Below are 22,989 nucleotides of genomic sequence, written 5' to 3' on the forward strand. Positions count from 1 at the left end.
CTCAGGAGAGCTCCCCTGTAGTGCACCCAGTCTCCTCTGGGCACAGGATCTAACTGAGGTCTGGAGGAGGGGCATAGAGGGAGGAGCCAGTGCACACCTATTCTAAAGTTCTTTATAGTGCCCATATCTCCTGCGGAGCCCGTCTATACCCCATGGTCCTTACGGAGTCCCCAGCATCCTCTAAGACGTAAGAGAAAAATCTTTCTACAACAGTGTTTTTTAATGCTAAAAGCGATTCTCAGGTGTGCAGAGGGAGAAGCAGAGCCATGCCTGCCAGTGTGCAGACGCTGTGCTGCAGCAATCATGACTGACGGGCACAGCAGCTGCATGACCAGTATCTAATTTCGGGCACAGACGATTGACTGTTCTGGACAGCTCAACAGCAGCATGAGCCGTGACGTATGGAGACACGTGGTGTGGCATCATAGGTCACACAGCCGCATACCAACCCACCCGCCAGTGCTCACTGCTCTGTATTGCTGCAGTCACTGCTTGGTGTCTTTGCAGTTTGCAGCTGAAGGACGTCGAGGGGACTCGACTCTCTCTTCTCTCCGACAGACAGGACAGGTTGTTTTGTTATTTATTTATTTTTATTTTTTTTGGGGGGGGGGGGAATAATTAATGTGTTTTATTATTTTATCTGTGGGGGACAACCTTTTTTTTTCCCGTGCAGGGCAATGTGTTTTCCTGTAGGGGACAATATGCTCTACTCATAGGACTTACTTTATCCAGTACATGTTTTCAAATATACAGTACTGTGCAAAAGTTTTAGGCAGGCGTGAAAAAAAATGCTGCATAAGTAAGGGGTGGTCTTCAGTATGCCGACTGACGTGATCCCAGCGCACAGTATACCGGCACCGGGATCCCGACAGCCGGCATACCGACACTTATTCTCCCTCGTGGGGGTCCACGCCCCCCCTGGAGGGAGAATAAAATAGTGTAGCTCGCGGAGCGCGCCACCGTGCCCGTAGCGCGGCGAGCGTAGCGAGCCCGCAAGGGGCTCATTTGCGCTCGCCACACTGTCGGTAAACCTGCGGTCGGGCTCCCAGCGCCGGTATGCTGGTCGCCGGGAGCCCGACCGCCGGCATATCGTAGTGAACCCTAAGTAAGTAAACTTTCAAAAATACAAGTGTTAATTAGTTTATTTTTATCAATTAACAAAATGCAAAGTAGAGAAATCTAAATCAAAGCAATATTTGGTGTGACCACCCTTTGCCTTCAAAACAGCATACATTCTTCAGAGCAAATATTGATTTGATTTAGATTTCTCTTCTGTTCATTCACTTTGCCTTTTGTTAATTGATAAAAAAAAACTACTAACACTTATATTTTTGAAAGCATTCCTACTTTGCAGCATTTTTTCCCCACACCTGCCTAAATCTTTTACACAGAACTGTATCTTTTCAGGAAAAATGGAAATAACAAAAAACACATTAAATATAGGCGGATTTTTTTTATTATATATTTGATAAAGAAAAAACTGACGAGATGACTTGGCAATTTTAAAATATTGTGTGCCGCGAGTTTGAAAAAGGTTGAAATTCACTGATCTTAGGTATGTGGTCAGTAGGTCAACAGTGACAATGTCACCAATCACTATGTCAACCTCATCATGCCACTGCCAGTATCCTGTCATGGCTGAAATGCTACTTACAGCATTTCACCAGTGCAGGTGCTATAACTGTAAAGATGCTGCTTACCAGCATGTTTAGAGTTATAACAGTGTAAAATTTTGTTGCAAAAAAATTTAAATCTTCAAAATGTAGCACAAAACATAGGGGGTAATTCCAAGTTGATCGCAGCAGGAAATTTTTTAGCAGTTGGGCAAAACCATGTGCACTGCAGAGGAGGCAGATATAACGTGTACAGAGAGATAGATTTGGGTGTGGTGAGTTCAATCTGCAATCTAAATTGCAGTGTAAAAATAAAGCAGCCAGTATTTACCCTGCACAGAAACAAAATTGCCCACCCAAATCTAACTCTCTCTGCAAATGTTATATCTGCACCCCCTGCAGTGCACATGGTTTTGCCCAACTGCTAAAAAATTTCCTGCTGCGATCAGCTTGGAATTACCCCCATAGTCAGCTGTAAAACTCATCGTTACACACCACAAAATACGAGCTATTCTAATTAACAACATTTGCAAGATGACCTGTGACATTTGCCCTGGTAAAAACAAAACACCTTGTTCCTGGCTAAATTTGCTTAAAGAATAATTTGAAACCTTACGCAAATATACTGGATTAATCAGGAAAACTTTTGATTTAGAAACAAAGCAGTAGACGAAAGTATCACTCTGCTCCACAAATTCACTTTCCTCTGGGTATAAGCAGTGACGAGCATGTTTGTTATACTGAATTAGAGATTTCTTTTGTCTCGGGATCGTGTCAAGGCCAATTAAAAAGTATGTGTGTAAACTAAATTAAGCATTATTCAAAAGATGTTACAATCTAAGACAGGTAAAACATTAAACACACAGCAGGGTAGAATAGGTACAATTACATTAATATCCTTTGTTTATCTCCAAGGTACTGTATTTCTCAATCAAGTCCCACAGCTCACTACTGCTGAATACATTTACATCTCACTTAAAGTAAGACACACAGCCGATGCAAATTCAATTCAGCTGTTAATTTTTACAATAAGTGTAGTATAAATAAAAAAAATAAAAAAAGAAGTTTACCATATGAAAACTTTCACTTTGAAGAATGGATGGGGAGCAAAACTAATGTCTAGCATGAGATAAGTTTGAATTGCAAACTGTCCCTTAGTATTCCTTATAAAATTTAAATGAACAAATGTTGGTTGATGAGGCCGGAGACCCCTGACCAACGTTTTTAATGGAGGCCACGGCACTGCAGGGGTTAAGCCATGTAGCTGCAGCACTTTTTTTTTTTTTTTTTTAAGGACAATAGGCGCTAGGAGCCATTTAAAATGTACTAACGGTGGGTGTTGTAAAAAATGCTTATTTAAATGACTAGTCCCAGGCACCACTAGCCACAGCACAAGGTGGTAATGCTGTATGATACTACACCAGGGGTGAAGAGGGCCGTAGCAGCCCAGACGGGGGAAAGGGCCAGTGGGGGTGGGGTTAAATCTGTGCATTACCATCCACTGCAGCCGGAACCAGTCCCGGAGTTGCAGGACTGTGACTGTCAACTCCTGGGGACCAGGAGTTCCTCTCCCGGCGCTCTGGCACTACAAATGATGTATGCTGGGGGACAGGAAGAGCCAGCCTCCTGGACCCCCAGCGCAGAGGACACTCAGTAGGGTTAAGGGTTAACCAGCTGCCAGGATAACTTCGTGAAACCCACACTGAGCGCTGGTCACAGGTACAAAATGGAATTGTGTAAAGTAATGGACTGTATTGTAAAAGTGTTTGTGTGTACAGCACTGCTGAGCTGGGGAAAGCAGATCCCCAGCTGCAGAACTGTGCAGTGATTAAAGTCTGGTGTAGGGCACCATCCACAAAATGTATATATATGTACAGTGCATTTATAAATGTGAGAACGTGCACTTACTGGTTTCCTGGTGATCTAGTGGGAATCCAAGGCACCACACACTCAGGGTATGCTTATCTGAAGATAATTCCCCCACAAGGCCCTTTGGAGAGACAGAGAGAGAGTATGCCAGCACACACCCCAGCGCTATATGACCCAGGAAAAAACACAGCAATTTAATGTTTACCCAGTAGCGCTGTTATTATCTGCGCCGAATTATGTGCCCCCCCCTCTTCTTTAAAACCCTCTCATCTACCGTGGTATAAGCAGGGGAGAGTCCGGGGAGCTTCCTCTCAGCGGTGCTGTGGAGAAAAACATGGCGCTGGTGAGTGCTGAGGGAGAAGCCCCACCCCCTCGACAGCGGGCTTCTGTCCCGCTAAAAGTGTAAAATTGGCGGGGGCTCCTGCATATATACAGTGTCCAGCTGTATATGTGCTCCTTTTGCCAAATAAGAGGTTTATATTGCTGCCCAGGGCGCCCCCCCTTCTGCGCCCTGCACCCTTACAGTGACCGGAGTGTGCGAGGTGTATGGGAGCAATGGCACACAGCTGCAGTGCTGTGCGTTACCTCAGTGAAGATCATGAAGTCTTCTTTTCTTCTCATACTCACCAGGCTTCTATCTTCCGGCTCTGCGAGGGGGACGGCGGCGCGGCTCTGGGACGGACGGCGAGGGTGAGATCCTGCGTACCAATCCCTCTGGAGCTAATGGTGTCCAGTAGCCTAAGAAGCAGGACCTGCACTCAGAGAGTAGGGCTGCTTCTCTCCGTTGGTGTGTGGGAGCCGTGGAGCGCAGCGTGTACGTGCGGTGCCCCGGCGGGGTGAAGACACCCGGTGTCCGGGTATGTTCCCCCCGCCCGGGATCATTCACTAAATGCTGGTCAGCGCGCTCCCCCCCCAGCGCCCTGCACCCTGCAGGCTTCTGGTGTACGGGAGCAGGGAGCGCAGCGCTACCGCTGCTGCTCCGCTGCTTGCGGCGTACTGGCAGGGTGGACACCGAAGGATGACCCCCCGCCAGTGAAGTACAAAACACAAATACATATATATACTGCCCAGGGCGCTCCCCCCCCCCAGCGCCCTGCACCCTGCAGGCCGATAGCGTTTAGGAGCGGGGAGCGCAGCGCTACCGCTGCTGCTCCCTCCCACTCGCGGCGTACTGGCGGGGCGGGCACCGAAGGATGTCCACCCGCCAGTAAAGTACACAATATATATATATATATATGTATAAATATACTGCCCAGGGCGCTCCCCCCCCAGCGCCCTGCACCCTGCAGGTGATGGTGTGTGTGGGAGCAGGGAGCGCAGCACTACCGCCGTTGCTCCCCCCTGCGGCACACTGGCGGGGTGACCATACCCGGTGCCGGGCACCTAAATATGTCCCCCCGCCAGCTCCTAGACCCTCAGCAACATGCCCCCGGGGCGCTCCCCCCCAGCGCCCTGCACCCTGCCAGAGACGTTGGTGTGTGGGAGCATGGAGCGCAGCACTACAGCTGCTGTTACCTCCGTTACTGAAGTCTTCTGCCGTCACTGAAGTCTTCTTTTCTTCCAATACTCACCCGGCTTCTTTCTTCTGGCTTCTGTGAGGGGGGGTGACAGCGTGGCTCCGGGTACAAGCAGCTAGGCGCACCAAGTGATCGAACCCTCTGGAGCTAATGGTGTCCAGTAGCCGAGAAGCAGAGCCTTTAAACTAAGAAGAAGTAGGTCCTGCTTCTCTCCCCTCACTCCCACGCTGCAGGGAGCCTGTAGCCAGCAGGTCTCCCTGAAAATAACAAACCTAACATAAAGTCTTTCAGAGAAACTCAGGAGAGCTCCCCTAGTGTGTGACCCATCACTCCTGGGCACAAAGTCTAACTGTGGTCTGGAGGAGGGGCATAGAGGGAGGAGCCAGTTCACACCCAGTTTAAGTCTTTATAGTGTGCCCAAGCTCCTGCGGATCCGTCTATACCCCATGGTCCTTTTGGAGTCCCCAGCATCCTCTAGGACGTATGAGAAATACAGTATACGTTTAATATTGATGTAAACATTTAATGGGGTTTTTTTTACGTTTCCTAATGAAAGATGAGACAAAGGTGTCTTTTTATGGTTTTGCTTCTCTTATGCAGATTACACACTAGATGTGTGTACCCGACGATATCGGCTGCGGTGGGTGCCGACAACAGCAAGTGGATATACACTTGCCCATGTTGGATGTGACAAAGCGGGGCAGCATGGCATCGTTTGCGACATCACCAGATTGAGCTGCATGTACAGCCGATGGCAGATCTAGCATGTTTACAATTTGTCATGAATGAACCTGGTACACCCGTGAGAGGAATGAATAATACTTGGAACTGATGGTTATGTAAGGGTTCTGCTTCGATCTGCAGTACACTGCAACTTCCCCATTTTGTGTCATCTCTTCTAGGTATTGCCTATTCCACTCAGGGTAACCTATGTAGTATACCCAAAATGGCTGCCTCGCCTGGTATCTTTCATGGATGGGTTATGTAACCTGTGGAATTTATTGATGCTTGTAAAGCGACTTGAGTCCTGCTGGAGAAAAGCACTATAAATATAAAATTATTATTATTATTATTGTGCAGCGGGGCTGCCCAGGAGGCAAAATGTGGCACCATCAGCACTAGGCTGATGAGCTGTGGGTCTTGCATGTATCGCTGGAAGAGGGAGTTTTGTGTTATTGCTTCCTGCTTCACCTGGATAAGAGGCGAAACAAGAAGACCTATAGTGGCAAGATAAGTGCAAGTATAGTACATCACACTCTAAGAGTAATATCCTCTTTCTGGTGATTCTGACGTCAATGTGTATTAGGTACAATATACAGTATATATGCAGTAACAGGTACTGCAGGTTTAAAGGAGCAATTATGATGGTATGCAGTCAGGATCCAGATAATCAGAATGCTGACGGTAAGTATTAGGGTTAGGCACTAGGATGAGGGTGAGGGTTAGGCTGTGGGAGGGCTGGGTTAAGGTTAAAAAATTACCAGGATCCGTCAGGATGCCACTGTCATTCTCACTGTGGGGATACCGCCTGCCAGGATACCATCCCATTATTATTATTATTATTACCAGTTATTTACATAACGCACACATATTCCGCAGCGCTTTCCAGAGAATACTTGCCTATTCACATCAGTCCCTGCCCCAGTGGAGCTTACAGACTATGTTCCCTCTCACATGTACACACACACACACACACACACACACACATTCACACTAGGGTTAATTTTGTTGAGAGCTAATTAAAAAACAAGTATATTTTTGGATTGTGAGAGGAAACCGGAGTACCTGGAGGAAACCCACACAAGTACGGGGAGAATATACAAACTCCACACAGTTAGGGCCATGGTGGGAATCGAACCCATGACCTCAGTGCTGTGAGACAGTATTGCTAACCATTACACCATCCGTACTGCCATTATGATCAGCACTTTGTGCTAATGTAAGGTACAGATGTGGCAGGGCTCATCTTACCCATGAAAGGGTTGCGGGTCAAATGTGCCTTGATTAAGATTATTTGCTCCTGGTTGTGATCCGCTTGCGGGAGAGCTTGCATACTTGTGATCCTATGGGTCATGGCTGTGTGTTTGCAGTGCATACGCACATCCACAGGCACACCACTGGCAGCTAACACAGGTTGATTAGCCTGTAGGGTGAGCCCTGTCACATACGTGCATGACCCCACCATATTTGCAGTAGACTATAACCAAGTATAGGTAACCTGTGAGTCTCCCTTTTGATGTGGAACTGCAAATACCAGCATTTTCTGGCAGAAAGGCTGGCAGCAGTGAAAGCTAGAGTCACTGTGTAAAAGAAGAAAGCAAATACCTTCACGTTCTTGCTGAAGACAAACATTCAGTTCTTGTATCATTGCTCTGTCTACTGATATCTGCACTTTAAGTTGATCTATTTCTTCTTCCAAATTCATTCTGTAAGAGATTCACATAATGGTCATTAAATCACTGGAAAGTGGCAATAAAACTTTAAGCGCAGAACATGTAGAATACAAAATCCTTATGTTCTTTACTTAGTGCAAGACTGACATATGACAGATTATTGTAGATGGAGAAAATATGTTTTTTTGCATATTCTAAGCTTTAAAAAAGGTATTTTATATGTACCATATGGCTTAGAAGTTAGCATTTAAAAATAATCAATTTATCCCTTACATTATTAACAGGAGATAGTATAAATTTCTTAATCCACACAGACACACTCACTTCCTCTCTCTCTCTCTGTCTCTCATCAAGGGATGGAATATATTTGGCAGCAATTGAACACTCACTTGTTGAAGTTGATGTGCTGAAAGCAGGCAAAGTGACAAGGGCCAAATTGTGATGGCTAGATTACTGCGTCAGCGCTTCACCAAAAGGTCAAATCTTGTGAGGTAATCCCAATATGCAGTGGTCAGTACCTACCACCAGGTGGGTTGCAGGTAGGAGCAGTCACTGAGGATGACTAAGGCAATGTGCCGCAGTGTCCATGCGTATACCCGGCGGCTGACACACTCTGCAGACACCGGCTCTGTGTGCTTGTGTGAAACCTAATGAAAGGAGCTGCTCTGCCCCTGTGTACACATGGTGGCTGCAGAAAGGAGCAGTGTCCGAGAAGCATAAATTTAACAGTGCCCCAGCGTCTCACTTCCATCACTATCGATATAACAGATGACTAATATTTCGGAAATATTGATGTTATTCTCAAAAGAATATATATATATATATATATATATACATACATACACACACACACACACACACACACACACACATAGTAACATAGTTGGTGAGGTTGAAAAAAGACTATTTTGGTTAAATGCTATGTCCTCTGATATCTTTTTCCATTATATATACAGAATTATTATTATTTTTTTTCTAATTCGCTATTTAAGTGGAAGATTTGGCCGGTGACAATTTTTTTTAATTCTATTATTTTTTTTTTGCCATCAATAGCAGCCACGCTGTCAAGAAAACATAAGTGGCACCACCCTGATGGCCACAGCCTGCGCAGAACCCAACCATTGGGGCAGATGTATTAACCTGGAGAAGCCATAAGAAAGTGATAAACCAGTGATATGCGCAAGGTGATAAAGGCACCAGCCAATCAGATCCTAACTGTTAATTTACATATTGGAGCAGATTGGCTGTTGCGTTTATCACCTTGCACATATCACTGGTTTATCACTTCCTTATGCCTTCTCCAGGTTAATACTAGAGATGAGCGCCTGAAATTTTTCGGGTTTTGTGTTTTGGTTTTGGGTTCGGTTCCGCGGCCGTGTTTTGGGTTCGAACGCGTTTTGGCAAAACCTCACCAAATTTTTTTTGTCGGATTCGGGTGTGTTTTGGATTCGGGTGTTTTTTTCCAAAAACACTAAAAAACAGCTTAAATCATAGAATTTGGGGGTCATTTTGATCCCAAAGTATTATTAACCTCAAAAACCATAATTTACACTCATTTTCAGTCTATTCTGAATACCTCACACCTCACAATATTATTTTTAGTCCTAAAATTTGCACCGAGGTCGCTGTGTGAGTAAGATAAGCGACCCTAGTGGCCGACACAAACACCGGGCCCATCTAGGAGTGGCACTGCAGTGTCACGCAGGATGTCCCTTCCAAAAAACCCTCCCCAAACAGCACATGACGCAAAGAAAAAAAGAGGCGCAATGAGGTAGCTGTGTGAGTAAGATTAGCGACCCTAGTGGCCGACACAAACACCGGGTCCATCTAGGAGTGGCACTGCAGTGTCACGCAGGATGGCCCTTCCAAAAAACCCTCCCCAAACAGCACATGACGCAAAGAAAAAAAGAGGCGCAATGAGGTAGCTGTGTGAGTAAGATTAGCGACCCTAGTGGCCGACACAAACACCGGGCCCATCTAGGAGTGGCACTGCAGTGTCACGCAGGATGGCCCTTCCAAAAAACCCTCCCCAAACAGCACATGACGCAAAGAAAAAAAGAGGCGCAATGAGGTAGCTGACTGTGTGAGTAAGATTAGCGACCCTAGTGGCCGACACAAACACCGGGCCCATCTAGGAGTGGCACTGCAGTGTCACGCAGGATGTCCCTTCCAAAAAACCCTCCCCAAACAGCACATGACGCAAAGAAAAAAAGAGGCGCAATGAGGTAGCTGTGTGAGTAAGATTAGCGACCCTAGTGGCCGACATAAACACCGGGCCCATCTAGGAGTGGCACTGCAGTGTCACGCAGGATGGCCCTTCCAAAAAACCCTCCCCAAACAGCACATGACGCAAAGAAAAAAAGAGGCGCAATGAGGTAGCTGTGTGAGTAAGATTAGCGACCCTAGTGGCCGACACAAACACCGGGCACATCTAGGAGTGGCACTGCAGTGTCACGCAGGATGTCCCTTCCAAAAAACCCTCCCCAAACAGCACATGACGCAAAGAAAAAAAGAGGCGCAATGAGGTAGCTGACTGTGTGAGTAAGATTAGCGACCCTAGTGGCCGACACAAACACCGGGCCCATCTAGGAGTGGCACTGCAGTGTCACGCAGGATGTCCCTTCCAAAAAACCCTCCCCAAACAGCACATGACGCAAAGAAAAAAAGAGGCGCAATGAGGTAGCTGACTGTGTGAGTAAGATTAGCGACCCTAGTGGCCGACACAAACACCGGGCCCATCTAGGAGTGGCACTGCAGTGTCACGCAGGATGTCCCTTCCAAAAAACCCTCCCCAATCAGCACATGATGCAAAGAAAAAGAAAAGAAAAAAGAGGTGCAAGATGGAATTGTCCTTGGGCCCTCCCACCCACCCTTATGTTGTATAAACAAAACAGGACATGCACACTTTAACCAACCCATCATTTCAGTGACAGGGTCTGCCACACGACTGTGACTGATATGACGGGTTGGTTTGGACCCCCCCAAAAAAAGAAGCAATTAATCTCTCCTTGCACAAACTGGCTCTACAGAGGCAAGATGTCCACCTCATCTTCACCCTCCGATATATCACCGTGTACATCCCCCTCCTCACAGATTATCAATTCGTCCCCACTGGAATCCACCATCTCAGCTCCCTGTGTACTTTGTGGAGGCAATTGCTGCTGGTCAATGTCTCCGCGGAGGAATTGATTATAATTCATTTTAATGAACATCATCTTCTCCACATTTTCTGGATGTAACCTCGTACGCCGATTGCTGACAAGGTGAGCGGCGGCACTAAACACTCTTTCGGAGTACACACTTGTGGGAGGGCAACTTAGGTAGAATAAAGCCAGTTTGTGCAAGGGCCTCCAAATTGCCTCTTTTTCCTGCCAGTATAAGTACGGACTGTGTGACGTGCCTACTTGGATGCGGTCACTCATATAATCCTCCACCATTCTATCAATGTTGAGAGAATCATATGCAGTGACAGTAGACGACATGTCCGTAATCGTTGTCAGGTCCTTCAGTCCGGACCAGATGTCAGCATCAGCAGTCGCTCCAGACTGCCCTGCATCACCGCCAGCGGGTGGGCTCGGAATTCTGAGCCTTTTCCTCGCACCCCCAGTTGCGGGAGAATGTGAAGGAGGAGATGTTGACAGGTCGCGTTCCGCTTGACTTGACAATTTTGTCACCAGCAGGTCTTTCAACCCCAGCAGACCTGTGTCTGCCGGAAAGAGAGATCCAAGGTAGGCTTTAAATCTAGGATCGAGCACGGTGGCCAAAATGTAGTGCTCTGATTTCAACAGATTGACCACCCGTGAATCCTTGTTAAGCGAATTAAGGGCTGCATCCACAAGTCCCACGTGCCTAGCGGAATCGCTCCGTGTTAGCTCCTCCTTCAATGCCTCCAGCTTCTTCTGCAAAAGCCTGATGAGGGGAATGACCTGACTCAGGCTGGCAGTGTCTGAACTGACTTCACGTGTGGCAAGTTCAAAGGGCATCAGAACCTTGCACAACGTTGAAATCATTCTCCACTGCACTTGAGACAGGTGCATTCCACCTACTATATCGTGCTCAATTGTATAGGCTTGAATGGCCTTTTGCTGCTCCTCCAACCTCTGAAGCATATAGAGGGTTGAATTCCACCTCGTTACCACTTCTTGCTTCAGATGATGGCAGGGCAGGTTCAGTAGTTTTTGGTGGTGCTCCAGTTTTCTGTACGTGGTGCCTGTACGCCGAAAGTGTCCCGCAATTCTTCTGGCCACCGACAGCATCTCTTGCACGCCCCTGTCGTTTTTTAAAAAATTCTGCACCACCAAATTCAAGGTATGTGCAAAACATGGGACGTGCTGGAATTGGCCCAGATTTAATGCACACACAATATTGCTGGCGTTGTCCGATGCCACAAATCCACAGGAGAGTCCAATTGGGGTAAGCCATTCCGCGATGATCTTCCTCAGTTGCCGTAAGAGGTTTTCAGCTGTGTGCGTATTCTGGAAAGCGGTGATACAAAGCGTAGCCTGCCTAGGAAAGAGTTGGCGTTTGCGAGATGCTGCTACTGGTGCCGCCGCTGCTGTTCTTGCGGCGGGAGTCCATACATCTACCCAGTGGGCTGTCACAGTCATATAGTCCTGACCCTGCCCTGCTCCACTTGTCCACATGTCCGTGGTTAAGTGGACATTGGGTACAGCTGCATTTTTTAGGACACTGGTGACTCTTTTTCTGAGGTCTGTGTACATTTTCGGTATCGCCTGCCTAGAGAAATGGAACCTAGATGGTATTTGGTACCGGGGACACAGTACCTCCAACAAGTCTCTAGTTGGCTCTGCAGTAATGATGGATACCGGAACCACGTTTCTCACCACCCAGGATGCCAAGGCCTCAGTTATCCGCTTTGCAGTAGGATGACTGCTGTGATATTTCATCTTCCTCGCAAAGGACTGTTGAACAGTCAATTGCTTACTGGAAGTAGTACAAGTGGGCTTACGACTTCCCCTCTGGGATGACCATCGACTCCCAGCGGCAACAACAGCAGCGCCAGCAGCAGTAGGCGTTACACGCAAGGATGCATCGGAGGAATCCCAGGCAGGAGAGGACTCGTCAGAATTGCCAGTGACATGGCCTGCAGGACTATTGGCATTCCTGGGGAAGGAGGAAATTGACACTGAGGGAGTTGGTGGGGTGGTTTGCGTGAGCTTGGTTACAAGAGGAAGGGATTTACTGGTCAGTGGACTGCTTCCGCTGTCACCCAAAGTTTTTGAACTTGTCACTGACTTATTATGAATGCGCTGCAGGTGACGTATAAGGGAGGATGTTCCGAGGTGGTTAACGTCCTTACCCCTACTTATTACAGCTTGACAAAGGGAACACACGGCTTGACACCTGTTGTCCGCATTTCTGGTGAAATACCTCCACACCGAAGAGCTGATTTTTTTGGTATTTTCACCTGGCATGTCAACGGCCATATTCCTCCCACGGACAACAGGTGTCTCCCCGGGTGCCTGACTTAAACAAACCACCTCACCATCAGAATCCTCCTGGTCAATTTCCTCCCCAGCGCCAGCAACACCCATATCCTCCTCATCCTGGTGTACTTCAACACTGACATCATCAATCTGACTATCAGGAACTGGACTGCGGGTGCTCCTTCCAGCACTTGCAGGGGGCGTGCAAATGGTGGAAGGCGCATGCTCTTCACGTCCAGTGTTGGGAAGGTCAGGCATCGCAACCGACACAATTGGACTCTCCTTGTGGATTTGGGATTTCAAAGAACGCACAGTTCTTTGCGGTGCTTTTGCCAGCTTGAGTCTTTTCAGTTTTCTAGCGAGAGGCTGAGTGCTTCCATCCTCATGTGAAGCTGAACCACTAGCCATGAACATAGGCCAGGGCCTCAGCCGTTCCTTGCCACTCCGTGTGGTAAATGGCATATTGGCAAGTTTACGCTTCTCCTCCGACAATTTTATTTTAGGTTTTGGAGTCCTTTTTTTACTGATATTTGGTGTTTTGGTTTTGACATGCTCTGTACTATGCCATTGGGCATCGGCCTTGGCAGACGACGTTGCTGGCATTTCATCGTCTCGGCCATGACTAGTGGCAGCAGCTTCAGCACGAGGTGGAAGTGGATCTTGATCTTTCCCTAATTTTGGAACCTCAACATTTTTGTTCTCCATATTTTAATAGGCACAACTAAAAGGCACCTCAGGTAAACAATGGAGATGGATGGATTGGATACTAGTATACAATTATGGACGGGCTGCCGAGTGCCGACACAGAGGTAGCCACAGCCGTGAACTACCGCACTGTACTGTGTCTGCTGCTAATATATAGACTGGTTGATAAAGAGATAGTATACTCGTAACTAGTATGTATGTATAAAGAAAGAAAAAAAAACCACGGTTAGGTGGTATATACAATTATGGACGGGCTGCCGAGTGCCGACACAGAGGTAGCCACAGCCGTGAACTACCGCACTGTACTGTGTCTGCTGCTAATATATAGACTGGTTGATAAAGAGATAGTATACTCGTAACTAGTATGTATGTATAAAGAAAGAAAAAAAAAAACACGGTTAGGTGGTATATACAATTATGGACGGGCTGCCGAGTGCCGACACAGAGGTAGCCACAGCCGTGAACTACCGCACTGTACTGTGTCTGCTGATAATATATAGACTGGTTGATAAAGAGATAGTATACTCGTAACTAGTATGTATGTATAAAGAAAGAAAAAAAAACCACGGTTAGGTGGTATATACAATTATGGACGGGCTGCCGAGTGCCGACACAGAGGTAGCCACAGCCGTGAACTACCGCACTGTACTGTGTCTGCTGCTAATATATAGACTGGTTGATAAAGAGATAGTATACTCGTAACTAGTATGTATGTATAAAGAAAGAAAAAAAAAACACGGTTAGGTGGTATATACAATTATGGACGGGCTGCCGAGTGCCGACACAGAGGTAGCCACAGCCGTGAACTACCGCACTGTACTGTGTCTGCTGCTAATATATAGACTGGTTGATAAAGAGATAGTATACTCGTAACTAGTATGTATGTATAAAGAAAGAAGAAAAAAAACACGGTTAGGTGGTATATACAATTATGGACGGGCTGCCGAGTGCCGACACAGAGGTAGCCACAGCCGTGAACTACCGCACTGTACTGTGTCTGCTGCTAATATATAGACTGGTTGATAAAGAGATAGTATACTCGTAACTAGTATGTATGTATAAAGAAAGAAAAAAAAACCACGGTTAGGTGGTATATACAATTATGGACGGGCTGCCGAGTGCCGACACAGAGGTAGCCACAGCCGTGAACTACCGCACTGTACTGTGTCTGCTGCTAATATATAGACTGGTTGATAAAGAGATAGTATACTCGTAACTAGTATGTATGTATAAAGAAAGAAAAAAAAAACACGGTTAGGTGGTATATACAATTATGGACGGGCTGCCGAGTGCCGACACAGAGGTAGCCACAGCCGTGAACTACCGCACTGTACTGTGTCTGCTGCTAATATATAGACTGGTTGATAAAGAGATAGTATACTCGTAACTAGTATGTATGTATAAAGAAAGAAAAAAAAAAACACGGTTAGGTGGTATATACAATTATGGACGGGCTGCCGAGTGCCGACACAGAGGTAGCCACAGCCGTGAACTACCGCACTGTACTGTGTCTGCTGCTAATATATAGACTGGTTGATAAAGAGATAGTATACTCGTAACTAGTATGTATGTATAAAGAAAGAAAAAAAAACCACGGTTAGGTCACTGGTATATACAATTATGGACGGGCTGCCGAGTGCCGACACAGAGGTAGCCACAGCCGTGAACTACCGCACTGTACTGTGTCTGCTGCTAATATAGACTGGTTGATAAAGAGATAGTATACTACTAATATTATATACTGGTGGTCAGGTCACTGGTCACTAGTCACACTGGCAGTGGCACTCCTGCAGCAAAAGTGTGCACTGTTTAATTTTAATATAATATTATGTACTCCTGGCTCCTGCTATAACCTATAACTGGCACTGCAGTAGTGCTCCCCAGTCTCCCCCACAATTATAAGCTGTGTGAGCTGAGCAGTCAGACAGATATATAATATATATAGATGATGCAGCACACTGGCCTGAGCCTGAGCAGTGCACACAGATATGGTATGTGACTGACTGAGTCACTGTGTGTATCGCTTTTTTCAGGCAGAGAACGGATATATTAAATAAACTGCACTGTGTGTCTGGTGGTCACTCACTATATAATATATTATGTACTCCTGGCTCCTGCTATAACCTATAACTGGCACTGCAGTAGTGCTCCCCAGTCTCCCCCACAATTATAAGCTGTGTGAGCTGAGCAGTCAGACAGATATATATAATATTATATATAGATAATAGATGATGCAGCACACTGGCCTGAGCCTGAGCAGTGCACACAGATATGGTATGTGACTGAGTCACTGTGTGCTGTGTATCGCTTTTTTCAGGCAGAGAACGGATTATAAATAAAAGTGGTGGTCACTGGTCACTATCAGCAAAACTCTGCACTGTACACTACTGAGTACTCCTAATGCTCCCCAAAATTAGTAAATCAAGTGTCTCTCTAATCTATTCTAATTCTAAACGGAGAGGACGCCAGCCACGTCCTCTCCCTATCAATCTCAATGCACGTGTGAAAATGGCGGCGACGCGCGGCTCCTTATATAGAATCCGAGTCTCGCGATAGAATCCGAGCCTCGCGAGAATCCGACAGCGTCATGATGACGTTCGGGCGCGCTCGGGTTAACCGAGCAAGGCGGGAAGATCCGAGTCGCTCGGACCCGTGAAAAAAAACATGAAGTTCTGGCGGGTTCGGATTCAGAGAAACCGAACCCGCTCATCTCTAGTTAATACATCTGCCCCACTGTTGGCTAAACCCTTAATGTTTTCTAATGATGGTTTCTAATTTTTGTGTATTGATAATTTTTATAATTCATGAAAAACTGAGTAAAATTAAACTGGATTCCAAATAATGTGAGGCCATTTGTGTCGGGTGAAATTGGTGTGTTGGTAGGACTAATGGAACAACTAAATATCATCCGTTTAAGATTTTAATAATGCAAGCAAGGAATCAATTCATAATAGGTTTTAATTAAAAAGTTGTACATTTTTTATTCATTTCTATATGTAATTCAAGTATAGGAAATTAGAAATTCTAACAATCCGCTGAAAGATATAAAATTATTGGGTGTTGTCAGCTAGCGCTCACTAAGATCTATTTGACATGTATATATTTTTATTTTATTAACTTTTTCCAATTCGCAATTTAAGTGGCAGATATGGCTGGTGACAATTTTTTTTTTTTTCACATCAATAGCAGCCACGATGTCAATGGAACATCAGTGGCACAAGCCTGATGGTCACGGCCTGTGCAGAACCCAACCATTGTTGGTTAAACCAGTGGTTCCCAATCTTTGAGTCACTGCACCCTAGAGTATACAAATTTTTTTCAGTGCACCTCTAGGCCAATAGTTTCTTATTGAATATTAAATTAAGTAAATTGTGTTTATTTGTCATCCTTGGGTTCAGTTATGTGGTGAGGAACTGGATTCTGTTTGTCCACATAGTTCATGATGGGAAGCCACAAGCACTGGTTTTGTCTATTACATTGACAGCAAAGAATATGAACTGGTCCTGAACCACCAACCCAGGGCACCCATGCAAGTACCACTAGGCCACGACACACAGTTTGAAAACCACTTGGCTAAACCATTAATGTTTTCTAATGATGGTTAAAAACCATCGCCATCAATGGTACAGCCAGCAATGGCCATCACTATAGTATACCATAAAAATAGCTGTTTATGGTATAAAATGTTTTAAGAAAAACAAAAATAAAATTATGTTGGAAAGTTTTAGAATTAGATGTTCTTAACCTAATTCAACCTTAAAAAAATACTTCTGAGCATTGTTAAGTGGTTAAGGCACTTAATTACATATACATGGTTTGTGTGCATGTTTGGAATTCAATGATCCAGTCATTTTAGTATCACTAAATACTACACTGGAGAGTGCATTTGTCTCTATTTTTTCAGTTACTGTATATAAAGTTTTGTCAGCATGATACCCTTCAATAATGGAAGATAAATTTGCTATGGATTTTAGAAAACAGAGATATATTATTATTATTATTTTTTTTTAAGAATTGTTTTTTATTGGAAGACATCGAATGTGCAAGTACAGATCCTCAAGCTCATTTACATCCAACATTTTAAATACAGATATCCAAAGGCTGGGTACAAAATAATATAAAATGTTGAACAAGTACACAACATTCGACCATTTATTATGTATAAACCCTATCGAGTAAGAGAAAAAATAAATAAATCAAAAAGGCAAAAATTTACAATAAACGAATAACTGAAGAGTATATCTTACTTCTTATACCTATAAGCAGTGTAAATGAATTGAAAATGAGCATATTTTAATGTATTACACTTCATTAAATGTTAAGTCTGGAATCATCTCTGTAGTGCTTATACTTGGCAAGGAACCATTTTTTCAAGTTGAGCAATGATTTTTTTGTTGGATTAATTTATATATGTTGAACCCAAGCTGCAATAAATCTAGTTGCAAAGAGAGTGAAGGAAAACCAGAACTTTGCAGCACCACATCTTATGCAACTGGCAGTGAGAAAAAATAATGCTAAATAATTATGCCAAAGCTGATCTGAAGTAAAATCTTCCGTGTATATACAATATATATATTTATATAAAGAAGCAGTGTACGGCGGCACTCGGAGAAATAGACTAGTACAGCAGAGTGGTATACAACGTTTCGGAGCTTTAATGTCCCTCCGTCATCAGGTATATACCTGATGACGGAGGGACATTAAAGCTCCGAAACGTTGTATACCACTCTGCTGTACTAGTCTATTTCTCCGAGTGCCGCCGTACACTGCTTCTATTATTTGGACCTGCCGAAGGTACCTAGGAAGGCACCGGGACATTTGTTTTGGCATTGGGAGTGCTGCCCGAACGACTTCTATATATATATATATATATATATATATATATATATATATATATATATATATATATATATATATATCAGTCAGAACCTGACAAGGCAATCATAGATTAAAGTTACCACCATTCCCACTAAATTATTTGTAAATTTCCCATGTTGCGTTTTAGCAGACACATACGGTACACTGTATGCTAACATTCTATACTTTGATGAAATGGGGTTGGGTATATATTGAACATTGCTGACCTTTAACTCCTGTAAAAGCTCTGGTTGCCTTGGCATAGGTGATACTGGGGCAGATGTATTAACCTGGAGAAGGGATAAAGAAGTGATAAAGCAGTGATAAGCGCAAGGTGATAACGTACCAGCCAATCATTATGGATTTAAAAAATGACATGAGCTGACTGGCTGGTGTGTTATCACCTTGCACTTATCACTGCTTTAACACTTCTTTATCCCTTCTCCAGGTTTAATACATTTGCCCCACTGTCCCCTCTTGATTTTCTTAATTCTTCTCAAACAAAGCATTCATGATTCTCATTAATGAATACTCATCTTCCACTACACTCCTCCATTGTAGTACCCTAAGGATCAGTCTATGGCTCTCTATTGTTCCCTGTTTCTACTAACTCTCTTGGGAAACTGATAACCAAATATTGACCAAAGAACAATTTGTACATAGATTACCATCCAGATTTAACTCCCCACATCCGGAATTAATTCCCTCTTTATTAGTCAACACCTCAAACTACAGATGTGTCCTCCTACATCCTTGCTGCAGTCACGTTCAACAGCCTGTGCCCTCCTAACCTTGCGGTATTTGTATGGAAGAAAATAGGCGGCACTCACACGGAACTTGACATTAATAACGAAACCAGAGACTGTCTGCTGTTTCAACAGCACACAGTCTCTGGTTTCATTATTAATGTCAAGTCCCGTGTGAGTGCCGCCTATTTTCTTATATTTATATATATATATATATATATATATATATTTATTTATTTATTTTTTATTTCTCTGCACCTTAATGTAGGGGGTGGTGACCTTTAAGCGTTTTTGCATGGCTGCCTCCACCCCAGGGCTTCCTCCAACGTCTTCATTTATGGTCTTCACATTGGGGGTGACGGACATGTGAGCTCTTGGCCGCCATCTACCCAGGGCTCCTGAGTCTTCAGGAGCACTTGCCAGCTCCTGCTCCTCCGGTGGACTGCCTGCCCCGTCTTGTGCTGGCTAATAAAGCCAGGCCAAGGGGGCGGCTTACCACGGCCATCTTCAATTTTAAAAATGGTGCCGTGTGTGAGCCACTACTCTCCCGGGATTCAGGAGAGTAAGATTATGGAGACAGCCATGCACGCCATACCGACACCAACTCCATCACCATCAGGTACAGTATGTCCACTGACCACCTGCACCCCCCACCCGATCACAGCCAAACCCCTCCATAAGCCCTACCCAGTGGCCCTAATACCGGACCATCCGGCTGAAGCTCTGAACGGCGCGTTGGTGGGTCCGTCATACACACACGATGCACATATATATCTGTAGATATATTGGTCATCATTTGTGCAGCAGGGCCGACACGATATGTCTGTGAACTAAGTTGTTCACAGACATATCGTTTATACACACCGACCGATCAGTTAACAATAAATTGGCTGATCAATTGATCAGCCTATATATCTGCCAGTGTGTACCCAGCATTAGAATACTTTGTATAAATACATCAAAACAAATCATTTAAATGCAGCTGGTTGTTCAGATATATATATAAAGGACTGCACATTGAATATTGTCATCAGATATGAAACTGTGACTTATACAAAGCTTCAATGTAACTATTTCATTTTAGAAACATTACTGAAAATAAAAAAATAAGATTTTACTTACCGATAAATCTATTTCTCGTAGTCCGTAGTGGATGCTGGGACTCCGTCAGGACCATGGGGAATAGCGGCTCCGCAGGAGACAGGGCACAAAATTTAAAAGTTTGACCACTAGGTGGTGTGTACTGGCTCCTCCCCCTATGACCCTCCTCCAAGCCTCAGTTAGGATACTGTGCCCGGACGAGCGTACACAATAAGGAAGGATTTTGAATCCCGGGTAAGACTCATACCAGCCACACCAATCACACCGTACAACTTGTGATCTGAACCCAGTTAACAGTATGACAAACGTAGGAGCCTCTGAACAGACGGCTCACTACAATAACAACCCGATTTTTTTGTAACAATAACTATGTACAAGTATTGCAGACAATCCGCACTTGGGATGGGCGCCCAGCATCCACTACGGACTACGAGAAATAGATTTATCGGTAAGTAAAATCTTATTTTCTTTGACGTCCTAGTGGATGCTGGGACACCGTCAGGACCATGGGGATTATACCAAAGCTCCCAAACGGGCGGGAGAGTGCGGATGACTCTGCAGCACCGAATGAGAGAACTCCAGGTCCTCCTTAGCCAGGGTATCAAATTTGTAGAATTTTACAAACGTGTTCTCCCCTGACCACGTAGCTGCTCGGCAGAGTTGTAATGCCGAGACCCCTCGGGCAGCCGCCCAAGATGAGCCCACCTTCCTTGTGGAATGGGCCTTGACAGATTTAGGCTGTGGCAGGCCTGCCACAGAATGTGCAAGTTGAATTGTGCTACAAATCCAACGAGCAATCGTCTGCTTAGAAGCAGGAGCACCCAGCTTGTTGGGTGCATACAGTATAAACAGCGAGTCAGATTTTCTGACTCCAGCCGTCCTTGAAATATATATTTTCAATGCTCTGACAACGTCCAGCAACTTGGAATCCTCCAAATCGCTAGTAGCCGCAGGCACCACAATAGGCTGGTTCAGGTGAAACGCTGAAACCACCTTAGGCAGAAAGTGAGGACGCGTCCACAGTTCTGCCCTGTCCGAATGGAAAATCAGATATGGGCTTTTATACGATAAAGCCGCCAATTCTGACACTCTCCTGGCTGAAGCCAGGGCCAGTAGCATGGTTACTTTCCATGTAAGATATTTCAAATCCACCGATTTGAGTGGCTCAAACCAATGGGATTTGAGAAAATCCAAAACTACATTAAGATCCCACGGTGCCACTGGGGGCACAACCGGGGGCTGTATATGTAGTACTCCTTTTACAAAAGTCTGGACTTCAGGAACTGAAGCCAATTCTTTCTGGAAGAAAATCGACAGGGCCGAAATTTGAACCTTAATGGACCCTAATTTGAGGCCCATAGACAATCCTGTTTGCAGGAAATGTAGGAATCGACCCAGTTGAAATTCCTCCGTCGGGGCCTTCCTGGCCTCACACCACGCAACATATTTTCTCCAAATGCGGTGATAATGTTGTGCAGTCACCTCCTTCCTGGCTTTTACCAGGGTAGGGATGACCTCTTCCGGAATGCCTTTTTCCCTTAGGATTCGGCGTTCAACCGCCATGCCGTCAAACGCAGCCGCGGTAAGTCTTGGAATAGACACGGTCCCTGCTGAAGCAGGTCCTGTCTTAGAGGTAGAGGCCACGGATCTTCTGTGAGCATCTCCTGAAGTTCCGGGTACCAAGTTCTTCTTGGCCAATCCGGAGCCACGAGTATCGTTCTTACTCCCCTTTGCCGTATAATTCTCAGTACTTTTGGTATGAGAGGCAGAGGAGGAAACACATACACTGACTGGTACACCCATGGTGTTACCAGAGCGTCTACAGCTATTGCCTGAGGGTCTCTTGACCTGGCGCAATCCCTGTCCAGTTTTTTGTTGAGGCGGGACGCCATCATGTCCACCATTGGTCTTTCCCAATGGACCACAATCATGTGGAAGACTTCTGGATGAAGTCCCCACTCTCCCGGGTGCAGATCGTGTCTGCTGAGGAAGTCTGCTTCCCAGTTGTCCACTCCCGGGATGAACACAGCTGACAGTGCTAACACATGATTTTCTGCCCAGCGGAGAATCCTTGCAGCTTCTGCCATTGCCCTCCTGCTTCTTGTGCCGCCCTGTCTGTTTACGTGGGCGACTGCCGTGATGTTGTCCGACTGAATCAACACCGGCTGACCCTGAAGCAGAGGTTTTGCCAGGCTTAGAGCATTGTAGATTGCTCTTAGCTCCAGTATATTTATGTGAAGAGACGTCTCCAGGCTTGACCACACGCCCTGGAAGTTTCTTCCCTGTGTGACCGCTCCCCAGCCTCTCAGGCTGGCATCCGTGGTCACTAGGACCCAGTTCTGTATGCCGAATCTGCGGCCCTCTAACAGATGAGCACTCTGCAACCACCATAGCAGAGACACTCTTGTCCTTGTGGACAATTTTATCCGCTGATGCATCTGCAGATGCGATCCGGACCATTTGTCCAGCAGATCCCACTGAAAAGTTCGTGCATGGAATCTGCCGAATGGAATCGCTTCGTAAGAAGCTACCATTTTTCCCAGGACTCTTGTGCATTGATGCACAGATACTTTTCCTGGTTTTAGGAGGTTCCTGACTAGATCGGATAACTCCCTGGCTTTCTCCTCCGGAAGAAATACCTTTTTCTGAACAGTGTCCAGAATCATCCCTAGGAACAACAGACGTGTCGTCGGGATCAGTTGGGATTTTGGAAAATTCAGAATCCACCCGTGTTGTTGGAG

At 45.4% G+C, this 22,989-nt stretch overlaps 1 protein-coding gene across 1 annotated transcript in view; it reads right to left on the minus strand.

Annotated features, from left to right (window-relative positions):
* CNTLN (centlein) overlaps positions 1 to 22,989 on the minus strand; it is a 761,842-nt gene that overhangs the window by 412,803 nt on the left and 326,050 nt on the right. Inside the window, exon 13 of the mRNA XM_063954396.1 lies at positions 7,325 to 7,425. Within this exon, the coding sequence (XP_063810466.1) occupies positions 7,325 to 7,425 (101 nt within the window). The remainder of the gene's footprint in view (positions 1 to 7,324; positions 7,426 to 22,989) is intronic.

The sequence above is a fragment of the Pseudophryne corroboree genome, chromosome 1 (genome assembly GCF_028390025.1).
Source record: "Pseudophryne corroboree isolate aPseCor3 chromosome 1, aPseCor3.hap2, whole genome shotgun sequence".
Classification (NCBI taxonomy): Eukaryota; Metazoa; Chordata; class Amphibia; order Anura; family Myobatrachidae; genus Pseudophryne; species Pseudophryne corroboree.